The sequence below is a fragment of the Carica papaya genome, chromosome 7, assembly GCF_054855325.1.
Source record: "Carica papaya isolate Zhongbai chromosome 7, ASM5485532v1, whole genome shotgun sequence".
NCBI classification, from domain to species: Eukaryota; Viridiplantae; Streptophyta; class Magnoliopsida; order Brassicales; family Caricaceae; genus Carica; species Carica papaya.
In genome coordinates this window covers 7,371,475-7,394,489 of record NC_142315.1, presented here as the reverse complement: position 1 = coordinate 7,394,489, position 23,015 = coordinate 7,371,475, and the positions used below count along the sequence as shown (strand labels likewise).

At 36.0% G+C, this 23,015-nt stretch overlaps 1 protein-coding gene across 1 annotated transcript; it reads right to left on the bottom strand.

Annotated features, from left to right (window-relative positions):
• Positions 1 to 2,607: 2,607 nt before the first annotated feature.
• On the bottom strand, positions 2,608 to 4,280 carry OZF1 (CCCH-type zinc finger family protein). Its single transcript, XM_022037116.2, has one exon. The coding sequence runs from the start codon at positions 4,218 to 4,220 to the stop codon at positions 3,060 to 3,062; it is 1,161 nt and encodes a 386-aa protein (XP_021892808.1). The 5' UTR covers positions 4,221 to 4,280; the 3' UTR covers positions 2,608 to 3,059.
• Between the last annotated feature and the right edge of the window lie 18,735 nt (positions 4,281 to 23,015).

Below are 23,015 nucleotides of genomic sequence, written 5' to 3'. Positions count from 1 at the left end.
AAAGAATCTAAAAGGAGTACTTCACAGGTATAACATTAAAGAGGACCCAACTAACTCATAAATTAATGAGATTATGAGAAAATATTAAAGAGAACCAACCAACTACTTACTTCCACACAAATAAATTAATGATTATCAGTAATTTTCGTATCAAATTTAAGATTTTACACGTGGCGTCTCGTGAGCCGTTGGATGTACGTGTGACACACGTTAGCCCCCACCCTAAAATACACTGTGAGAGGAGATATGATCGTGTTGCGTGTTGGAAGGAGTAAAAAAGAAGAAGAGAAAGAAAAAAAAAAAATTAAAAATAATTTCAAACTTGTCAGAGATATTTTCCAATTTCCCTCTCTGCTTATTATTACCCTCCGTATCCCCCATTGACTTCGTAATCCCGTCTCCCCCCCTCCCCACTTTACTCCTAACCCACAAAAATTAACCTAATTAGTTAGATTTTAAAAGAACAATACACAAATAATCAACACATTCATAAACCAAAACTTTCTAAAATTCTTTTTATTTTCTCCAAATATCACCATCCCCATTACTTTTGGTTAAATCATTACACGATTAGTCTAAAAAATTTATTATTTTATTTTAATTCTATTGAATTAATTTATGTAAAGAGTATTCTACTCGTTCAGTTCATCGGTAAATATTAACTTTTTATGCTAATTACTAACTGTCAATATTGAAATACAACTCTTTTGCATATTCAAGTCCACGACAAGATTAATGATATGCCTATGCTAAGATAACGTACGCGGTTGGTATTAGAATTGCATGAATTTTTCATAGAAAACAATTCTCATTCAGTAATTTCTTTCTATAATAATAACTATTAGTATATTAGTATTAACGTGATGTATTTTTAAATCGTCTTTAAACTAACAAGTATTATCTAAATTGAAAAACGTGCGATATTCTAAAAGAATAATAGTTTTCAAGATATCAGAAGACGTATTACAATCTCAAAAAACATACATTGTGAATTTAAGAAACACATTATACTTTTGAGCCATAAAAGACATGATGAAGATTATTGGTGAACAGACAATTATATAATGCTGACTAGTTAAATTTATTTGCAAACTAATGAATTTAAAAATAAACTTCAAATGAATCGGTCATTCTTCCACGGTCCCCAAACATAAAAATCGTTTGAGTTGTTCCCACAAATGAAAAAAATGGTTTAAATAATATTTTGTTAAAATGAACATAGATGTAAAAATTAAAAAAAAAACAATTCAATATTTAAAAGTTACGTGTTAATAACTTTATTGTAAATGAATGAATAGATAATGAGATGCAACATCCCCAACGGTCAAAAGAGAATGAAAATTTTCAACCAATTGGAACACTACATGTCAATAAGGTTTTGATACGAAACATGAATTTTGATTTGAATGTGTTGTGTACGAGGGTAGCAAATTCTTAATTTGCATAATATCTACGCTCCAAGTTGCAATACCATTCATGTCGACACTTCATATAAACTTAACAAACTAAAGCCTCATTATGGTTGTAGTTTGATGGAAACCCAAGCCTCATACTTAATTCTACCACACCAACAAAATGCATCTTCTTTTGATTAAATTATATGATTCCAAATGAGTAAGTCTCAAGTAATTATAAATGATCACAGTATTAACTTAGTCAATTTAACTAACATGACCTTTCCAATTGTTTCCAGTTTTCTATTTTCTCAAAGATTGGCCCCTTCCACTTATTCACGAACATCATATCCCCATATTTTAGGGATAGAAAATTTATGCTTTCTATTTGATTTTTTGACTGGATCAGAATATTAAAACTTATTTTTATCCAACACCCAGTTCAGAGTTTTAATCTACACTACCCACACAAAAAAAAAAAAAAAACCCAATTGAGGTAATACCCATCTCAGAAATGTTTATTAATCTCTCTGAACATGGCAATAAATTAGATTTTAATTGATAAATTATATTCCTGACATGGTCAGTATCGATTCAAAATATTTTCCTTGCAAAAAATTAAAATTTTAATGTGCAGTTGAATCTCAATCCAAACATTTATATTGACTTTGGATGCATTTTTTGCTTGTGGAACAAATTAGCAGAAAAAATGGCAGGGTGCTTGCAGCAAGCATGCAACTGGTCAGTCCCAAGAGGAATGGATTGGTTTGAATCCAAATGATTCTTTTACGGTATACAAAAAATCCGAGGGGAGGTAGGGGTTGTGCGTCCATATCAGAGAAGATAGTGTTTCATATATATATATTATATATATATATTACATCTGTAATGGCATGTCTTTATTTGATGGGTCAATTTAGAAGATAAGCATAAACAAATTAGTCAACTGACCAGTTTTTAGCCTGCTATCGTATCCATAAAAGCAACTTAGTGACAAAACACATTAAATCATAAACATTTCTTGTCAATTTTACTTTTTGCTAAAACAATTTAAAATTATTTGGTATATTATCTGAAACATCAAGGATTTAATTGATTGAATATTGTTTCTGGTTTCCCCAGATACTTAATGGAGAAGATTTTAAGTCAAGACGATTTACTTAATTATATGACAATTCATCACCTCCACCATAACCCACTTGAACATCAGAAGTAAAAAACGAAAATATTTACATTGCCATTGATATTAAATAAGGAAATACAGATCCGAAATTTTTACAATACAATCGTGATTAGCAGCAAGTTAAAAAAACAAGAATCATCAACCATTAAACTAAATAAAACCAACAATTCTTCCTTTCTTCTTCTTCTTCCATCTTCGTCTTCTCTCCAAAACAGAGATTCTACTTTGCTTCCCCCATAACTACTGCTCATAATATATCATATTTTATATTAATATAATAATAAATATATACGTTTATGTACACAGAATCTTCAATCTTTGTTGCTCCCAAAATCTATTCCCAGATTTCCCTCCCTTTCTCTTCTTTCAGTTCTATTCACAGTGAGAGGAATCGGAAAACAGTTACCAAATTAATTAAACCCCAATAAGGATACCCGATTCACGCCAGAAATCCTAACTTTTTCCGAGGAAATATGCAAATCTTACTTGATCAACTCCGAAACCCAACCAACGTCCGGCGCTTCCTCACGATCCAACAAGTTTTCCTTGCTCAGTTTCTCAAACATTTTTGCGCGCAAATCTCTGCCTGACTCAACCCTTTCCATCACAGGCTCCTCCTCGCATACCTTATCCCACGCATCAAGATAGCCGATCCCTGGGCAGGCCGGAGCACGGGTAGGGGTAGCCGGGAGACTACAAAATCCGGGTCGAAGCAAGGACCCTCTCGGAGACCCGAATCCAGATGGAGAGCCAACCTGCACGTTCCAAGAAGATGGCAGAGACTTCATCTTACCTAGCTGCAAGTTTCTCAAGGAAGCCACCATTTCGTGGATCGAGCAGGACCCTGCTGAACGACTCAGTGACACAGGCATCGGAGACATGGGCGGTGACTCACCTCTGGGACTGGTGGGTGGCGAAACCGACCCCGGAGACGACATGAACGGCAGTTTCATCGCACAGGAAGCCTCAATCGCTTGCCTCAAAGGGGAAGCATCAAAAGAATCGGCGGAATTAATGCTCCTTGGGCTCTGCTGGGGCAGGACCCTTAGCTGTTCCGGCGAGTGAGCGAAGAAGCAGACCCGTCTCCTGCAGTTGGGTCCATCTTTGCAGGGCTGAGTCCTGTACCGGCCAGGGTGGAGCCAGCACTCAAATACCCCATGAGCGAACTCACAGGCATCTCCCTTCTTGCAGTTTCCCTTACGAAAATCGGGGCAGGCGGTACCCGAATAGTGATACTTCCTCGGGTCTCTTCTCCTTGCCTTCTCTCCCGGATGAGCGTACGGGCACTCGGTCCAGTCATGGGACCTTCCCCGTGCGCACCTCCGGATTTTGAACTCGAACATGCGGAAATGATCGCAGGAGTAGGCGTCGACGGGAGAATCCGGCTGGTCCAAGCCCGAAAACTCGGAATCAGAATCTATATCAGGTTCGTTCGACGGCAAATACCGCTGAAGCGCCATTATGGCCTCTTGCAAATAATAGGCGTTGCTGTTGTTGCCGCCGTCCGGGCTGCTACTTGCATTGCCGTTCGGGTTGACTGATACGCCGAGTGGAGAATAAATATCAGCCGTCAGATCGTCGACTAACGACCACGGAGGAACGTGGACCGTCGGATTCGGACGATGCGCTTCGCCTAGCATCATTTTCGTCGTTTCCAGCGCTTGGGTTGGTTCTACTTGTTTACGGAAGCACCGCCATGGTTTGCTTGCTTATAAACTGCTGAGTGTAGTGGGGTTTAACCATAGTTGAGTTAGAGTTAACCGTGGTTAACTTGTTAACCACGGAGCTGTATTTCTACTGCGGTTAAAAACAAGAGAAAATTTCTGGGAGACGGACTGTGAGGAAAAAACTTAAGACAGCCGGTGTTGAAACTCCTCCACGTTTCGGATAAGGTCGATTCAAGCTATACATGGCAGAATATTAAATTGAAATTGAGAAAATAAAGGTGACAGTGCTGTCTGAAAATCATTGCTCTAAAATATTTATTCTCGGTTCGCCCCTAGTGTTGCAGAGGCGGTGGAAGCAGACCATAGAGGATAAAGTACATAATTTTCCGAAATAAAATTATTTTAATTATTTTTAAAGGACTATTATTGTTTTTTTAACTTTTTTTAATTAATATTAATCATATCGAGGTGCGTTACATTTTTGGTTTTGGTATTTCTATAAAGGAAGATATGATTCGTGTTTCAGGTTGATTTTTGATAATATATAAAATAGTAAAATATTAAAAATAATTATTAAAAAAATTCAAACAGGTATTATGTGAGAATTAGATAAATTAATACAGAGAAGCAGTAAATTTAATTCTTTTACCCTAAGGTAAAGTAAAAAATAATAATTGATGATAAGTTTTCATCTAATTATGAAAATTAAAAAAAAACAAACAAACAAACAAACAAACGAGAAATTAAATTTTCCTTTTAAAAATTTAAATTTGTTTATTTTTTTGAGAAAATATAACATCGGTACAAATTAGAGGTGCAAATTGTTGGAAATCGAACCCAAAAAAATTTAAATTACAAGAAAAATAAAAGCTGTGACCAAAACAAAATTCTGAAATCGCTGTAATGAAAATTGACTAAAAATAAAACTGAAACGATATTAATTATTTTATTTTTAAAAAATACAAAAAAAAATAATAATATATTTATTTAACTATATATTTTAATTTGTAAAAGTAAAATAAAAAATTGAACCTACTTAACTTAGTCATATATATTTTGATTCCCATTTCTGTTGTGAGAACCGAAACTAACTCACTATTACAAATTCAAGCACAAAATATTGTTATTTCTTGTAAGTATAATTTTCATAAAATTTTACCGTATTTTTTATTTTTTACTATATTAAATATAGATTTTTAATTGAACTAATGTCTTATTTATTTTTATATTATATTAAATTGATTATTAATGTCAATTGTTAATTTTAAGATTGAATTTTATTTAATTTTTTATTTTTAAGACTAATAACAAAAATATAACACAAACTATAAATATATATATATTTAAATAAAATAATATTCTAATTCATAGTTTATTCCACATCCAATTCAAATTATTTTTTTTTAAGTTCTTTTTTTTCTGATTTCTTATTTGATAAAAAGATTATACAATTCTATTATTAAAAATTAAAAACTTAATAAAAATTAGTTTGCTTACACATCAGATATATAAATAATACTAAATTATGTATATCAAATAGTTAAAATCTAATAATAGAACAAAAATGTAATAAATTTGGACTAAATCCAGTTTAATAATTTTTCTTCAATGATATACAAACCATTTTTCAACTCATACCCTTCTACCAACATATCTAACATATTAATACATGTTAAATTCTCTTTTGCGCTCATTATATCTTTCTTAAAATTTTCAACATAATACTCTTAACTTTTGATTTATGTGAAAAAATAATTAAAAAAATATAGAGACTAAAGTTACTACACGTAATCATATGGAATCATACGAGAGAACAGTAAAACAAGAGAGTGCAAGAGAATGTGAATATGAAATCTAAGATAGTTTCTATTATAAGCTTCAATTTTCTCCAATCTAGATCAATTTGGTTTTTGAAATTTTTCTCCACAGAAAAAAGTTTTAGTGGCACCATGCCTCCTCCATGAAAAATGTTTTAATGTTTGGGGTACTTTGTCAAGCAAATATAAAGGCAGTTGTGACATCTCAAATAGTAATTAATGTATACGAGTATCAGATACAGAAATAAATTTCGAGCGCATAATAGTTAATTGTATGCAGCATAGCAGTTTATTACAAATCCCTTACAAAATATATGAGTTTCTAATTACATACATATCTAAGGTCATAAGTGACAACAAAATTAAAAATATCAAAAATACAAAAAAGGTCACCTCTATTATTATGTAAAAGGACTCATTAAAGTGCGAGATAAGTCATGCACTCAAAAATGGTTATGGATCCATGGAATCCTCAAAAACTTTAAAGCTTTAAGGGGTAGCTCAGCGATTGGTTTCTCACTATCTTTCTCATCTAGAAGGGACACGAAAATGAGTAAGTTTCATATACTCAGTAAGAAAAATATTACTTAAAAAATATCATAAGATTTTAAAAATAATCAATTATGTCATCAATACTTACCATCAATAGTCATGTTAGAGTCTTTTATTAAATTATAAAAATAATTTATTTATTAAAAAAATATCAAATTCATCATGTCATAGTTATACTGATCAAATCAATCATGCTAATAATAGAAAAAATTAAATAAATAATGATATGCATAGTTTTTCGTATCATTCTTTGTGAAATCGTTCTAACTTTCATTTATTGAGTGCAGTACGAATTTTCGGCTGTCCATGTGGAATTACTAGTTCATTTTTAACAGTAATTTACGATTTGTCAAAACAACAACACATTTATGTCTTGACAAACCATAACATGATTTACGACCACAGCGTGCCAACCACAGTGGTTATACAATCAAACTATGGCCATGACCGTACTTCGCCAAAGGTGACCCCTATAATCATATCGTGCCACCGCTTTCGTGAGATGGTAGGCCGTCATCCACAGAGAGCGGTCATCTCACATCTTTTCATACCAGAATAGGGGGAGAAACAGAAATCCTTCAAAGATAAAAAATCTAATGAAGCACTTTATGAATTATGCATGTCAATACTGATACATGTTCTCATGTCTATACACCATTTTATGTTTAATCACTTTTCTACCGTCAATTTGCATCATATATTAATATCAATTTCAAGTATTAAATCATTTAAATCATATGCAAATTAATAAATTCATAAATGATCGTAAATATGCATTATCACATAAAATTTACTTCGTTTAGACATAAAATTTAACTATGCAATCATAAATTAAAACTTTATTAATTTTATTCTACAAAGGCTCCTTAAGATATTTAAAAGTAAATACTAAAATTCTTACTGAAATCTAGAAGTTTCTTATACCTTTTCTTCTTCTTCTCCTGTCCCTCTCACTTTAATCTCTTGGAGGATGGAAGAATGAAATGAAAGTGATGAGGAAATGGTAAAGGGAGGGTCCCTATTTATAGAAAATGGGGACTGTCGGATTTGCACAAAGTGGTAAAATCTGATTAAGAGAGAGAAAGTTAATGAAAAAAATAAGTGATGTGACGACTGACGGATGTGATCGATAGACAGACAATGCAACTTTATGGCGGTGCAAAAAAACGGAGGCACGCCACCCAATTTACAGCACCACGTTGCCCAAGTTACAACGACACACCACCCAAGCCAACAGCGCACGACGCCCAAGGGGGTGGCATGCACTACCCAATGCAGTTGCATGCTGCCCCAAATGAACGCGCGCTGTAGGCCTAGCCAGCACGTGTGCAAGGTGCTGCACACATGCCTACTATGCAGACGACGAACGCACATGGCACTCTTGCGGGATTGTACTGGTCTTTTCTCCGTTTTTCCTGAAAATATTTGTAATGACCCCGAAAATATCTAAAGGGAATAAAAGATAATTAAAATGCAGAAGCGTAATAAATATTCAGAATTTACATTTCTTACACAAATAACTTAAAGTACCAAACAGTGTTGCAGAATTCACCATTTTGAAAGAAATACAAGAAATAAGGAAATAAACCAAAAATAAAGAAATCTAGCATTTACTTGCAATCTTCTTGCCGATCGAGCTCTAGAACCTGGTCCTTTTGATCTGAAATGGTTAAATAAGGGATGAGTTACACTAGCTCAGTAAGGATATCACACTATATCACCGACACAAAAATAAATATTGGTAAAATCAAAAACCACTAATGGAGTACTAAATTTAATGAAATTCATTTATTAATCATAATAATCATTTACCATTCACTTACTGTAGTGTGATTCATAAAAATAATCTATATAGATAATAATATTATACAGATCACGATTCCATGTATAATCGGCAATCATAGCACATTTTATAAATCTATATACATCATCAATAAATCAAACAATAACTGTAACTCTTTTTACCAGCCTACTCGTATCCATTGGGGTTCATAGGGATGTCCCCGCTACATGTGAACCCTTTTATTTAACATTCTCAATTACGGGCTGTCCCCATATCCCGTCCGGTATGAGCGCCAATTTACCAAACCTCAATACCCCATCAGACATGAGGGTGAAGCGAGCCGTCCTCATACCTCATCTGGTATGAGTGCTAAATTATCAAGTCTCTATACCCGGTCCGGTGTGAGACAACATTCACGGTATGGTTTCCTATGTCCCCGCTTTGTCCACCATTTCTCAAGATATCCAGTAAGGCTGTCATTTTATTTATTTATTTCATCACACAATTTTTACCGTTTAACCTTCATTTTTTCCAATTCAGCAGTAAACACATAGAATAAATTATACACGCATTCAAAGCCATACAATCAATTAATAAGGTACTAACATGCATCTGAATTATAAAACAATCAATAAAGTAATAGTAGACAATTTCTGGTTCTGGCTCCATTAGCAATCCGTAATTAATTATTTACATTTTCTAAATTCACACAAATATTGTATTATTATTTATTTATACTTCAATTCCATGATAGGGAATAGGGTGAGAGATCCTTACTCGATTTTATGCCCAAAAAGCTAAGCTGTTCAACTGTACCTACGGGCGATTCTCGGGTTTCCTGAATTTTTTTTTTCAGAAAATAAAATGCGCTAATAGTACCTACAAATGTCCCAAATACAATCCAAAATAAGTTCCACGGCCCACTTGGCCAATTTTGAAATTCCGGCATGACGGCTCTGCCGTGCTACAACGATGGCGGTTCGGCTGTTTTCGGTCGTTTTTGGTCGAATTTGGCTAATTTCGCATCGATACCTGTGAAAAATATGTAAAAGGCCTCGGTTGGCCCACAAAATACAAAAAATCGAAATTCACCGACGGCGGGACTCTTCGATGCGGCGACTCCTCCGGCTCACGTTGCGATTGGGTGTTTTACTCTAGTCAACCTATAGAGAAGGACACAGTAATCACAACAGTGAAAAAATTACACATAACAGGAATCGTGAAGGGCCTCATCGGAGGCATTTTGTGAAATTTTCCGCAACAGCGCCGCCGGGCTTCGTCTACGTTTTTTGGTCAATTGGTCGGTCCTTTTACTCCAATTTGGCCATGAGTGTGTTTAGAATTGAATTTTGAGTAAAATTTTTTTTTTACCTTTTTTGGCGGTCGAAAAGGGCTCCGTTGCGGCGGCGGGTGGCGGCGGTCTCCATTCTGGTGGCCGGGTCTTCTTCTCCGGTGAGGAGGTATGGCGGCTAGGGTTAGGGTTTAGTGTGGATGGGGGTTATTTATATTCGTCCGCTTTTGATCTGGACCGTCCATCGCGTTTAATTTGGACCGTCCGATCGCGTTTAAATCTGGCCGTCCGATCGCATTTTGGAATGGAACGCATCTGGGCCGACCGTGCACGCAGGAACGAATCTGGTTCTTTCGATCGCAGGCATGCGGATTGCTCTTGTAGCACCGCGTTAGTCTCCGTTGCCATGCAGCGTGTCCTGATTGATCGGAGCTTCTGACCGGGCATTCTACATGACAGAACTTTCTTAAATTGCAGTTTTACCCACGGTTTCTGATTTTTCTTTAAAAAATATCTATATAACCCAAAATTTCAGCACTTTTTCCTAAATTTTTTTTCAATTTCATCATCTTTCAATTTTTCTTTCATTTTTACTCTAAATTAAATTTAAAAAAATTAAAAAATTATATTTATTAATTTTAAATTACGTACAATTTTATTTTGGGGTATTACCATATTTTTTAAATAACAAAAAATATTATTTTTCTACAATAAAATAAAATAATAAAAATTTAAAATTATTTAATTAAACAAAAATACGAAATACGATATTTATCAGAAGATTAAAATTACTAAATATTTAAGGGTTTTAAGCCATCTTAAAGCCCGAATAAATAGGGGTATCATTACAAATTAAGCGCAAAGATTTTCGGGGTGTTACAACCATAATATATGAAGTGTAAGTCACCATTTAGGGTTTCTTCTTTCAATTCAATCCTTCTTGTCTTTTCCTTCATTGACATTTTTTTTTTTCATGGACTACGTTTTTTTATTCTTTTGGGCAACCATCCTTTATGATGTTTTTTTTTTTTAAAAAAAAAAGATATTAGAAAGTAGTTAAATTTTGTTTTTTAACATACACTTATTTAAGATACTACCCATCAAGATATTAGCTATCTATACTGATTATTTTTTAAATAATCGTGCCATATATTTTTACTTCATTTTTACAAATAAAATGATATTCATGTAAAATGCTTAATGTAAATCATAACATGATAATTTAGAGCATTCACTATTGAGTTAATTCCATATAAAATGTCAATTTTTATTTCAAGTGAACTTGTATGGTTGTGAAACTTTAAGCCTGTTGTAAAATGTTATCAAATTTTTACTCTTTAAAACTTGGAAGTCTATGAGTAGCTTAGTAATACACTAACAACTAAAACATTTTATGATAATTTGTTCAGATTAATTTTCTTTTTTACAAACCTGAAATGAATGGAGATTTCCACAAAAAGTTCATATACGACGTCGTCCTTCTATTAACTTATGTCTCATTCAAAATGAGGCATGTATATTTATCACATATAATTGGATCGATTTAATTAATCTCATAGATTCCACTAAAACTCCTTTCTAATTAGTTCCATTCTTGATCAATAAATTATTCTCAAATCAAGTATCCCCAGTCACGTAGGACAGTTTCTGCTACTTCTCGTTGATCTCAATGGGCTTCAACCATACTAATGAATATTTATGATAATTCAATTATTAACCATAGTGTAGTAATATCAAAGCATATGGAAACATTCATGACATGACTTATGGTAACCTTCAACTTTAAGGACTAATTTTGTATATCATCATGAACCTAAGAAGCTTCAAAAGTAAATAACTTTCAATATTTGGTATTCGTAAAGGTCAAATCAATAAAAATATTATATCATAATGTAGATTATAAATATTTTAGTTTATGATCCTACAACTAAAAATATTTTAAATATTTAGAAACTAGTTGTATATTTTTGTAATATCACCATATTACAATTTTAATTTCCTTCCAAGAGTTCTAAAAAATATAATATCATATTAGAAGTATTTCAAAACTATTCATATTAAAGAGTAAGCTATATAAGTTAAACTGTTGGCAACTTTCTTTTGTTATAATTACTTAGATAATAAATTTATAAATTAAAAAATACTCAATATTTTATTGATAGAAAGAACATAAATTTTACAACACTCATAAGATAAAATCTCATACCCCCATACTCGTTGTGTATTAGTGTATTGAATCTAATAATTCTCATTTAATTGTTTTCATATCGCATCCTAAATATTTTTATTTTCTTCACACTTGTCTATTCTCTTTTGCCTAAACATATTTATATAAGCAGAAAGGTTGTCGTTTTGCCTTTACTTTTTTTTTTGTTGTGATTCATTTCCTCTCTTTATTGTTGTCGATTAACCTTTGCCCCTTTATTGTAAATTAATTCAAGTTTTAATTTCTAACATTAAATAAAGTTTAATTATCCAACATCTTCCCTTAAACTTGATTTAACTAATCCCAATATTTTATTTAACTTGATAAATATATCTGCTTTAAGTGGCTTTGTGAAAATATCTGCAATTTGATCTTCAGATGCACAATACTCGACCACGATCTCTTTATCTTTTACTAAGTCACAGATGTAACGATGTTTGATATCGATGTGTTTGCTACAAACATGAAAGACTTGATTCTTTGTTAAGGCAATAGCTGATTGATTATCACAATAGATTGTCGTTGGAATATCTTATCGATGTTATGCATCCTTCGCAGCCAAAGTGCTTAAGCAACACAACTTGCAGCTGCTATATACTTTCATTCTACTATTGAAAGTGCTATTATCTATTATTTTTTAGAGGACCAAGAAAATGCACCTAAACCAAGATTAAATACATAACCTGTAGTACTTTTCCTTCCTTTAGTATCACCTGCCCAATCACTGTCTGTATACCTAACTAATTCTATCTTGTTAGTGGTTGAATAGAGAATGTCATCATCAAGCATTCCTTTAATATATATCGATATTCTCTTTGCAACTTGCTAATGAGATTGTCTTGGTGATATCATAAATCTGCTTACAATACCAACTTCATAAATAATGTCAGGTCTAGTTGTTGTTAAGTATCTCAAGCTTTCAATAAGTCTCCTAAAATTTATTACATCAAGCAAATCACTGCCTCCGTCTTTTATAAACTTTAACCTTTCTTCCATTGGTGCTGAAATTAATTTGCAAGATTCCATCTTAAATTTCTTCAAGACATCTCCTGCATATTTTTTTTAGAAATGAATATCCCTTTATCTATTTGATTGATCTCAATACTAAGAAAGTAAGACATTAACCCCATATCTGTCATCTCAAAGTGGGAAATCATATCCTCCCTAAATTCTGATAGAAATCTTAAATTATTGCCAGTGAAGATCAAATCATCCACATAAAGGCAAACAACAACAATATTCTAATTCTTGTTTGTTTTGATATATAGAGTATGTTCGTAGGGACACTTTTGGAAACCATGATAAAACAAATAGGTGTCAATATGAGTGTACCATGCCCTTGGCACTTGTTTAAGCCCATATAAAGCCTTTTTTAATAGATAAACTTTATCTTCTTCACATTTTTTTTCATAACCAGATGGTTATTCAATGTATACTTCTTCTTCGAGTACACCATTTAGAAATGCTGACTTCACATCTATTTGATATATTTTCTAATAATTTTAGGCAGCAAGTGAAATAATCATATGTGTTACTTCCAATCTAGCAACAGGTACAAATATTTCAAAGTAATCAATACCTGACTTTTGTTTGTATCCTTTTGCAACTAACATCGCTTTAAATCGTTCTACTTCTTCGTTTGGCTTGTACTTTATTTGTAAATCCATTTGACTCCAGTTGACCTCTTCCCTTTTGGTAGAGTAGTTAACTTCCATGTATTATTATTCTTAATGGCAATTTTTTTTTCATCCATTGTTTTAATCCACCGATCATCCTTAGATGCTTCTTTAACCACTATTGGATCATAATCTGCAAAGAAAGCATAATGAACAACGTCTTCATCGTCATTGGGATCACTACTAACTTCATAATCCTTTAAATAGGTAGGTGGACGACGATCTCGTTGTGAACGTCTTAGTACAGGAGGAGATGAAGCTTCTAGAGTAACACCAAATGATTCTTCCGAAACTGGAGGAGAAGATTATTCACCAGTGTGATTACTTATTTTTATTTCATTATTTATGAACACCTAAACTAATACTGATCTCTTTTCTTTTTCAGACCATTATCATTCTCTATCTTCATCAAAAGTAACATCACGGCTAATGATTACCTTTTGAATCTTTGGGTTGTATAACTTATAGCTTTTTGTTTCCATGGTATAACCAATAAAGGTGCATTTGTCTACTTTGTCATCAAGTTTCTTCCTTAACTCATCTGGTACATGTGCATAAGCGATACAACCAAACACCCTCATATGGCTTAAATTAGGCTTTTGACCGCTCCATACTTCTTGTGGTGTTGTATCATGAATACTTTAAATAAGATATCTATTTAAAATATAAACTGCACAAGCAACGACTTCTGCCCAAAAACTCTTTGTAACTTCTTATAATGCATCATGTTTGTAATGACCAGGATCTTAAAAGGAAATAAATTATAAATTAAATGCGTAAGCGAAATAATAAAGTTAGAGTTTACATTCTTTACATAATAATTCAGAATACCCAACTGGACATCCTATTCGAAACCCTCTTGTGGGTCGGGATCTGGATCTTGGTCCTCTTGATCTAAAATGGTTAATGAAAGAGTGAGCTACACTAGCTCAGTAAGAATATCACACTACTCACTCACACAGAAATGAATATTGGTAAAAATAATAAAAACAACTAATTGAGCTCTTAATTTAAGTAAATTTATTTATCATAAATAAAATCATTTATTGCATACTTACCATAGTGAGATTTTCAAAACTGACCTATAGAGTCAACAACACAAACAACATCATAATCTCATTTTCAATTAGCTATAACAATAACTTTCATTTTTTATCTGACTACTAGTGTCCATGGGGGTCTATAAAAATGTCTCCGCGACACGTGAACCCTTATTCAACATTGTCAACTAATCGGTCGTCCCCATACCCCGTCTAGTATGAGTGCCAAAAATACTATCTCTCAATACTCCGTCTGGTATGAGGGTGAAACAGGCCGTCCATATACTTTGTCTGGTATGAGACAACGTTCAGGGTAGGATTCCCTATGTACTCAGTCCGTCCACCATCTCCTAGAATATCTAGTAAGGCTACCATTCATTCATTTACTTAATCAAGCAATTTTTCGTTTACATTTAATTTTTAGTTTCACAATTTAACTATAAATCACGCAAAACAAGCAATATACACACCAAAAAAATATAACTGAATCATCTTACCAACTCCAGTGTATTATTATGTATTTAAAATTGTAAAATCAATCAATCAGTTAAAATATGACAAACAGTAAAAAATAACCGGTTTCGGCTCTATTAGTAACCTGTAATTAATTATCGAAGTTTTCTAAACGCAGAATACCGTATTATTTATAATTAAACTTCAATTTCATAACAGAAAATAAGTTGATGGATTCTTACTCGAATTGGTGTCCAAAATACTAAACTTTCAGCTGTGCCTACTAGCGGTCACCAGGTTCTCTGATTTTTTTTTGAAGATTAAAACATACTCAAGTTCCTAGAAATGCCCTAAAAAATCCAAAATCGATTTTAAAAATATTTTTCGACCAATTCTAAAATTCTGGCACAGCAGCACCGCCGTGCTCCGGCGATGGCACCGCCGCCCACAGTTACAGTTTGCCTCAAACTCATCATTTTCAGTTAGTTTTGACCAATTTCTACCGATTTTATACTCATCCCTGTGAGAAAACACATTAAGGGGCCTTGGTTGGTTGAAAAAAAATTTACCGATGAAACTTTTAAGTGAGGTGGCTCCGCCAGCTCACATTCGTGGTTGGATGTTTTTCTTCAGTTAACTTATAGAAAATATAATGGTGAATACAACGGTAGAAAAATGCACGAAACGGGAATTAGAAAAGGGCTCATTGGAGACGATTTTTGGTTTTTCTCGCGGTGACGACGCCTGACTTTGTCTGTAGTTTCTGGCTCATCTTTCGGTCCTTTTGCTCTAATTTAGCTATGGGGGTGTTCAAAATCAAATTTCGAGTGAATAAAGGTTTTTTTAACCTTTTTTAGTGGTCGAAGGAGGCTCCAACGCGACGACCGGCAGTGGTCGGCTCCCTTCTTCAGTGACTGGTTCTTCTTCTCCAGAGAGAGGTTGGCGGCTAGAATTAGGGTTCGATGTGAAGTGAGATATTTATACTCATCTCTCTTTAATCTGAATTATTCATCTTATTTGATCTCGACCGTTCAATTTTATTTAGAAAAAAAATAAACCTGGACTGTTAATCGCGATTTGATCTGGACCGTATGATCACGTTTAAAGAAAAACAAATATGAGACGTTCATCACGTTTAATAGTGACTATCCGATCACACCTAATGAGAGAATACATTAGGACCGTCTAAGCGTGTGGGAACAAATTCGGACCGTCCACGCCCATGGAAATAGATCCAGACCGTCCGATCGCAAGCATACAGATTACCAGCGTGGCCTCCCGCGTGACACCGAGTTAGCATAACTTACCACGCGACGTGCTTTGATTCGTCAGGGCTGCTGACTGGGCAGTCCTACGTGACACATTTTTTTAAAATTATATTTTGACCCCCAGTTTCTGATTTTTTTTTCAAAAATACTCCCTCAAACCCAAATTGTCACCCTTTTTTAATAAAATTATTTTCAATTTGATCATCTACCTATTTTTGTCTTTAATTTTTACATTAAATAAAAATTTATAAATTTAAAAATTATAATCATATATATTTATTTTATTTTTAGTTTATGATTAATCCCGAGACAAATTTAAAGCCCGGGTATTACAACTCTCCCCCGTTAAAAGAAATTTGATCCCTCAAATTTCTCTCTCTCACTCAATCAAACAATTGTGGATATTGTGCTATGAAGTCTGATTCTATCTCCCATATGACCTCTCTCTATGCGTGATTATGCCATTAGATTTTAACAAAAAAAATTTTTCGGTTGTGAAGTACTCTGCTATTTCAGTCCACAATATCCACTGGTACCTCCTCGTATGACAGATACTCCTGGAGTGGAAGGGGCTCTTTGGCCAAAACGTGAGAGAGGTTTGGGTTGTACTTGCATAGCATGAACCCATGAAACACATTATGAACCATGAATAGTTCTAGAGGTAGTGTCAGTTTGTAGGCGGGGGTGCCACTTCTGTTTAAGATTTCAAATGACCAAATAAACCAGAGATTTAGTTTCCCCTCTTGCCAAACCTACTGATTCCGTTAAAATGAGTGACTTTAAAGAATACTCGATCACATTTCTCAAATTCCAAATCCCTCTTTCGAGTATCCACATATCTCTTTTGTCTGCTCTGAGCCTTTTGGATGTTCTTCTTGATCTTAACTATTTTGGCTGAAGTTTCCTCCACAAGATCTGGACCGAATAATTTTCTATCACTTAGCTCTTCCCAATAGATTGACAATCTATATGGGGAACCATATAACACCTCGTACGAACTCATGCCAATACTTGCTTGGTAGCTGTTATTGTACGCGAACTCTATTAAGGGTAAATGATCATCTCAATGGCCCCTAAAGTTAAGAACAATAGCTCGGAGCATATTCTCTAGTGTGCGGATTGTCTTTTCTGATTGTCTGTTGGTCTGAGGGTTAAATGCGGTACTAAGTGGCAGTTTCGTTCCCATAACTTACTAAAAGCTAGACCAGAACTGAGAAGTGTACATAGGATCCTTGTGAGACACTACCGTCACTGACACTCTATATAACTTGACTATCTACCGGATATACATTCTTGCTAACTTGTCCAAAGAGTCGGTCATCTTGATGGCCAAGAAGTGGGATACTTGGTGAGCTGGGCAATAATTACCCAAATGTCATCATGTTCCAAGCGTGCCCTAGACAATCCTATTATGAAATCTATTGTGATGTGTTCCCACTTTCACTCCAGAATTAGTAATGGTTGAAGTAGCCCGTCTGGGCGTTGATGCTCTGTCTTGACTTGCTGACATACTAAACACTTAGAAATAAAGTCGACCACATCTCTTTTCATTCCGTTATACTAAAATTGGGGTCGTATACTTTGGTAGATCTTACCACTTCTGGGATACATGGCAAACTTTGAGCTATGAGTCTCGGTCATGATGTCTCTTTTCAGCTTACTGTCATATGAAACACACACCCTATCCTGAAATCTAAGCAACCCATTAGCAGAGACTCAAAATTTTGAATTAACTCTCTGTTTTGCATCTTTCTTGAGGGCTGTTAGGGTGAATTCGACAGATTGAGCTTCCTTTATTCTCTGAATCAACTCAGGTTGAACTGTCAAGTGGGCCAAACATGTAATCATCTTCAGGTCCTGAAGTCATATATGTCGTGTAGCCCCTATTTCCCTGCATTCTGAAACTATTAGGTGAGCTAATATACCAGTACTTTTTCTGCTTAGTGCGTCGGCTACCACGTTGCTCTTGCTCGGGTAATACAAGATGTTGAAATCGTAGTTCTTGAGGAGTTCTATCCATTTTCTCTAACGCATGTTGAGATCCTTTTAAGTGAATATGTGTTTCAAACTCTTATGGTCGGTATAGATATGAAAGGTCTCCCATATAAGTAATGGCGTCAAGTCTTCAACGTGTGAATAATCGCGGCCAGTTCTAAGTCATGCTTGTAGTAATTTTTCTCATTACTCTTCAACTGTTTGGACCCATAGGCTATCAGATTCCCATAATGCATTAAAACACAACCCAGCCCCAGGTAAGAGACATCATTATAAACTGTATATCCACTTGTCCCGCTCGACAAAGCCAACACAGGTGAAGTAGTCAACCGTTTCTTAGTTCTGAGAACCCATACTTACTCAGTTTTGCATACAATTTCTTTTCTCTGAGGACCAACAATACGTAAGTTAGATGGTGAGTGTGTTCCTCTCTACTTTTTGAATAGAGTAGGATATCATTGATAAATACAATGAAGAACTGATCCAGAAATTGTCTGAAAACTCTTTTCCTCAAATCCATAAAGATGGTTGGTGCGTTAGTTAATCTAAATGGCATGACTAGGAACTCATAGTATCCGTACCTGGTTCGAAAATTTGTTTTAAGAATGTCTTTTGTCTTGATCTTTACATGATACTAACTTGAACACAGGTCTATTTTGGAGAAGACTTGGGCATCTTGTAACAGATCAAAAAGTTCATCAATCCTGTAGAGGGGGGATTTGTTCTTGATCGTGACCTTATTCAGTCATCTGTAGTCAATACATAACGTTAATGTTCAATTCTTTTTTCTTGCAAATGTGACTTCAGCACCCCAAGGAGACACACTATATCAGATGAATATACTCTCATGCAATTCATTGATCTGTTTTCTCAGCTCCTCCATCTCAACACGACTCATGCGGTAAGGAAAAACCGAAATATGTTGGGTGCTCGACTGAAGATCTATGATGAATTCAACTTCTCTGTCCACTGGCAATCTGGGTAGTTCATTCGAAAAGACATCCGGGAAGTCTTAGACTATCAGAATCTGTAACACCCAACCTTTACTTTTTTTTATTAATTATTATTGTATGAATATAATTATTATTTATGTAATTTTAATTTGATTTATTTAATTTTAATTTAATTTAATAATAATAATAATGGATAAAAATTAGTTAAGGATTTAATTGAAAATAATTTTGGAAAAAAAGGGTGAAAATTTGGGTTCTGGGGATATTTTTGAAAGAAAAATAAAAAATCGGGGGTCAAAATATAATTTAAAAAAGTTGTGCCACGTCAGCTGCCCGGTCAGAAGCCCCGACCAACTAGGATGCGCCAGGTGGCAGAGACGCTGACGCGGGAGACCACGCAGGAGGAAGCCACGTGGGCAATCCGCGTGCGCGCGATCGAATAGATCAGATTAAAAGCAATGTATGGCTCAGACCAAAAGCGGATGAGTATAAAATAACCCCATCCGCACCCAAACCCAAACCCTAGCCGCTATAGCCCCTCGACGGAGAAGACAGCTCAGCCGCCGGGGAGCCAACTGCCGCTACCCGTCGCCCTACCGGAGCAATTTTCAGCCGCCAAACGAGGTAAAAATTCTACCATTTGCTCATAATTTGATTCTAAACCCACCTATGGCCAAATCAGAGCGAAAGCACCGGCCAATTGGTCAGAAAATGCGGCCGAAGGTCAGCAGCACCGCCGCGGGGTGTTTCAGTTTTCACCTGCGATGAAGCCCTTCCCGATTCCCGTTCGATGTGATTTTTCTACCGTTGTGATCATCGTTTCTTCCTCTACAGGTTGACCGGAGCAAAACACCCAACCGCAACGTGAGCTGGAGGAGCTGCCGCACTGGAGAGCCCCACCGCCAGTGAGTTTCAGTTTTCTACGTTTTTTCGGGCTACCGAGGGTCCTAAGTGTGTTTTCTCACAGGAACCGATGCAAGTTAGCCTGAATTCAGCCGAAAACGCCCAAAAACAGCCAACCTAAGGCGGATCACCGCCGTGCTGGAATTCCAAAATTGACTGAGTAGGCTCTAGGTCTGATTTTTTGGTTATTTGGGACATGTGTAGGTACTGTAAGCGTGTTTTAGTTCCCGAAAAAAAATTCAGAGAACTTAGGAACCGCCCGTAGGCGCAATGACAATCTAGTTTTCGGTGTCAAATCAAGTAAGGACCCCTCATATTATTTCATGTCATAGATGTGAAGTTTAAATAAATAATAATACTGTATTTTTTACAAATTAAATAGATATGCAAATTAATTACAGTTGCTAATGGAGCCTGAACCGGATATTATTCTCTGTCAATTCCTATTTGATTTATTTTACAGTTTAAAAGCATGATGATATCTGATTTATATCTTGTATGATTTAAATGTATGTATTACTGTTTTATTTGACTGCTGTTTGATTTTGAGAATCTAAGATATAATTGCTATAACGGCCCCGGAATTTTAAAATAAAATATGTGTATTAAAAATGTCAAATGCTGAAGCGAAATAAAAATTTTGATTAACATCCCTTATACTAAAACCAAAAACGTGCTCAAAGTATAAAAGAACAAACTAACTAAAAGAGAAACTCGAAAATAAAAACTGTAAATATCACTACGGAGTCTTTAGGCGTCCCCTTCGCCGTCTTCCTGCGGAACAGGATCGGGAACAATGTCTTCCTGATCTGAAATGGTGAAATAAGGAATGAGCTACACCAGCCCAGTAAAGACATCACATGATCTCACCGCCACGGAGGTAAAGGTGGGTAGAAAACACAAAAAGACCAATGGAGCATAATTTACAACAAATTCTTTTATTAATAATAAAATGCTTTACTGTCCCCTTACCTCGGTGAAGTTCATAAAACAACATACGAAAGCAATTACATTATCATCATCATGAAATCATATGAACTGTATAACAGAATACTTACCACGCCTTTGCATCTCAATTATTAAACAATACATTTTCCTCATTTACCAGCCTACTAGTATCCATGGGAATCCATAGGGGTCCCGCTACCCGTGAATCCTTAACATTTATAACCTGATTCCAGGACCGTCCCCATACCCCGTCCGGTATGGGCGCCAAAACCATGAACCTCAATACCCCGTCCGATATGAGGGTGAGACGGGCCGTCCCCATACCTCGTCCGGTATGGGCGCCAAAACACATAAGATCTCCATACCCCGTCCGGTATGAGAGACCACGTTCCCGGTAGGGTTCCCTACGGACCCGGTCCGTCCACCATCTCCCAGGATACCTAGTCAGGTTGTCCACATTATCCGTTTGCCAATTCACATAACCTTTTATCCCTTTTTCTTTAGTCACCATCATCAAGTCACACACAAACATGCAAACCAGTAGTTCATGCCAACAAGACAACACACAACATCGGGTTCTCAGTCATTCAGTCCATAATCAATGAAACAGTGATACATGCACACGAAACTATGAAATAAAAACATCAGACATCATACTGCATTTAAAACTGTAAAATAGAATAAACAACAACTGACCAACAAATATACTAGACTCGGGCTCCATTAGCAACCTTAGATAATTTCACACAGCTATTGATTCGTGAAATACCATTTTATCATTTATTGCACTTTAATACCGTGATAAAAAATAGGGCGAGGAATCCTTACTTATTTTCGGGACCCGAAATAGGCTTTTCCGAGCGCCTGCAGGTTATCCCTAAATTTCTTAAATTTTTTTTGAAAAACTGAACCACGCTACTGGTACCTGCACGTGTCCCAAAATCTTAGAATCAGACTTAGGGCCCCTTTCGACCAATATCGCAATTCCGGCACGGCAGCTCCGCCGTGCTCCGGTGACGGCGCCACCGCTTGCGGCGGTAATTCGCCTTGGATTGGCCGTTTTCGGCTGTTTTCGGCCACACTTACATCGGTCCCTGCGATAAAACAACCCTAGGGCCCTCGGGGGGCCAAAAAATTATGAAAAACCGAAGCTTACCGGCAGCGGTGCTCTCGGGTGCGGCGGCTCTCCGGCGTGGTTCGTGTTTTGGTGATTTGGCTCCGATCAACCTGTAGAGAAAAAAATAGTGATCACGGTGATATAAAAATTGTATCAAATGGAGGCCGGGAAGGGCCTCATCGGAGGCAAAAATTGAGGGGCACGGCGGCATCGCTGGGTTTCGGCCGTGTTTTTTGGCCGTTTGGCCGGGAGTTTGGCTTCGATTTAGCCACAGGGGAACTCAGCATTGAAAAATGAGCTGGGGGTATGAAATTTACCTCGATCGGCGGTCGAAAAACTCCCCGGTGCGGCGGCGGGTGGCGGCGGCCGGCTCCTCCGGCGTCTGGTTCGTCTTCTCCGGCGAGGGCTAGCGGCTAGGGTTTTTGTGGTCAGGTCTGGGCCGTTCGATCGCGATTTAATTTGGATTAAATCTGGGTCGTCCATCGCGATTAAATTTAGGCCATCCGTACTTGATTGAATCTGAGTTGTCCATGCACATGCATCTGAGCCGTCCGTGCGCGTGCATCTGGGCCGTCTGTGCGCGCGGGGACGCATCTGAGCCGTCCGATCGCGTGCATGCGGATCGCCCACATGGCCCGTTCCCGGGTCAACGTGGCCTTGCCATGCGGCAGGTCCTGGTTGGCCAGGGCTGCTGACTGGGCCGCTGACGTGGCTGCTGATGTGGCGCTGACGGGGCACAATTTTTCTAATTTGCGTTTGGACCCCCGAT

What these genes read in the sequence shown, in the direction of transcription:
- OZF1 (XM_022037116.2), bottom strand. Translation starts at nt 4,220, where the DNA reads ATGATGCTAGGCGAAGCGCATCGTCCGAATCCGACGGTCCACGTTCCT.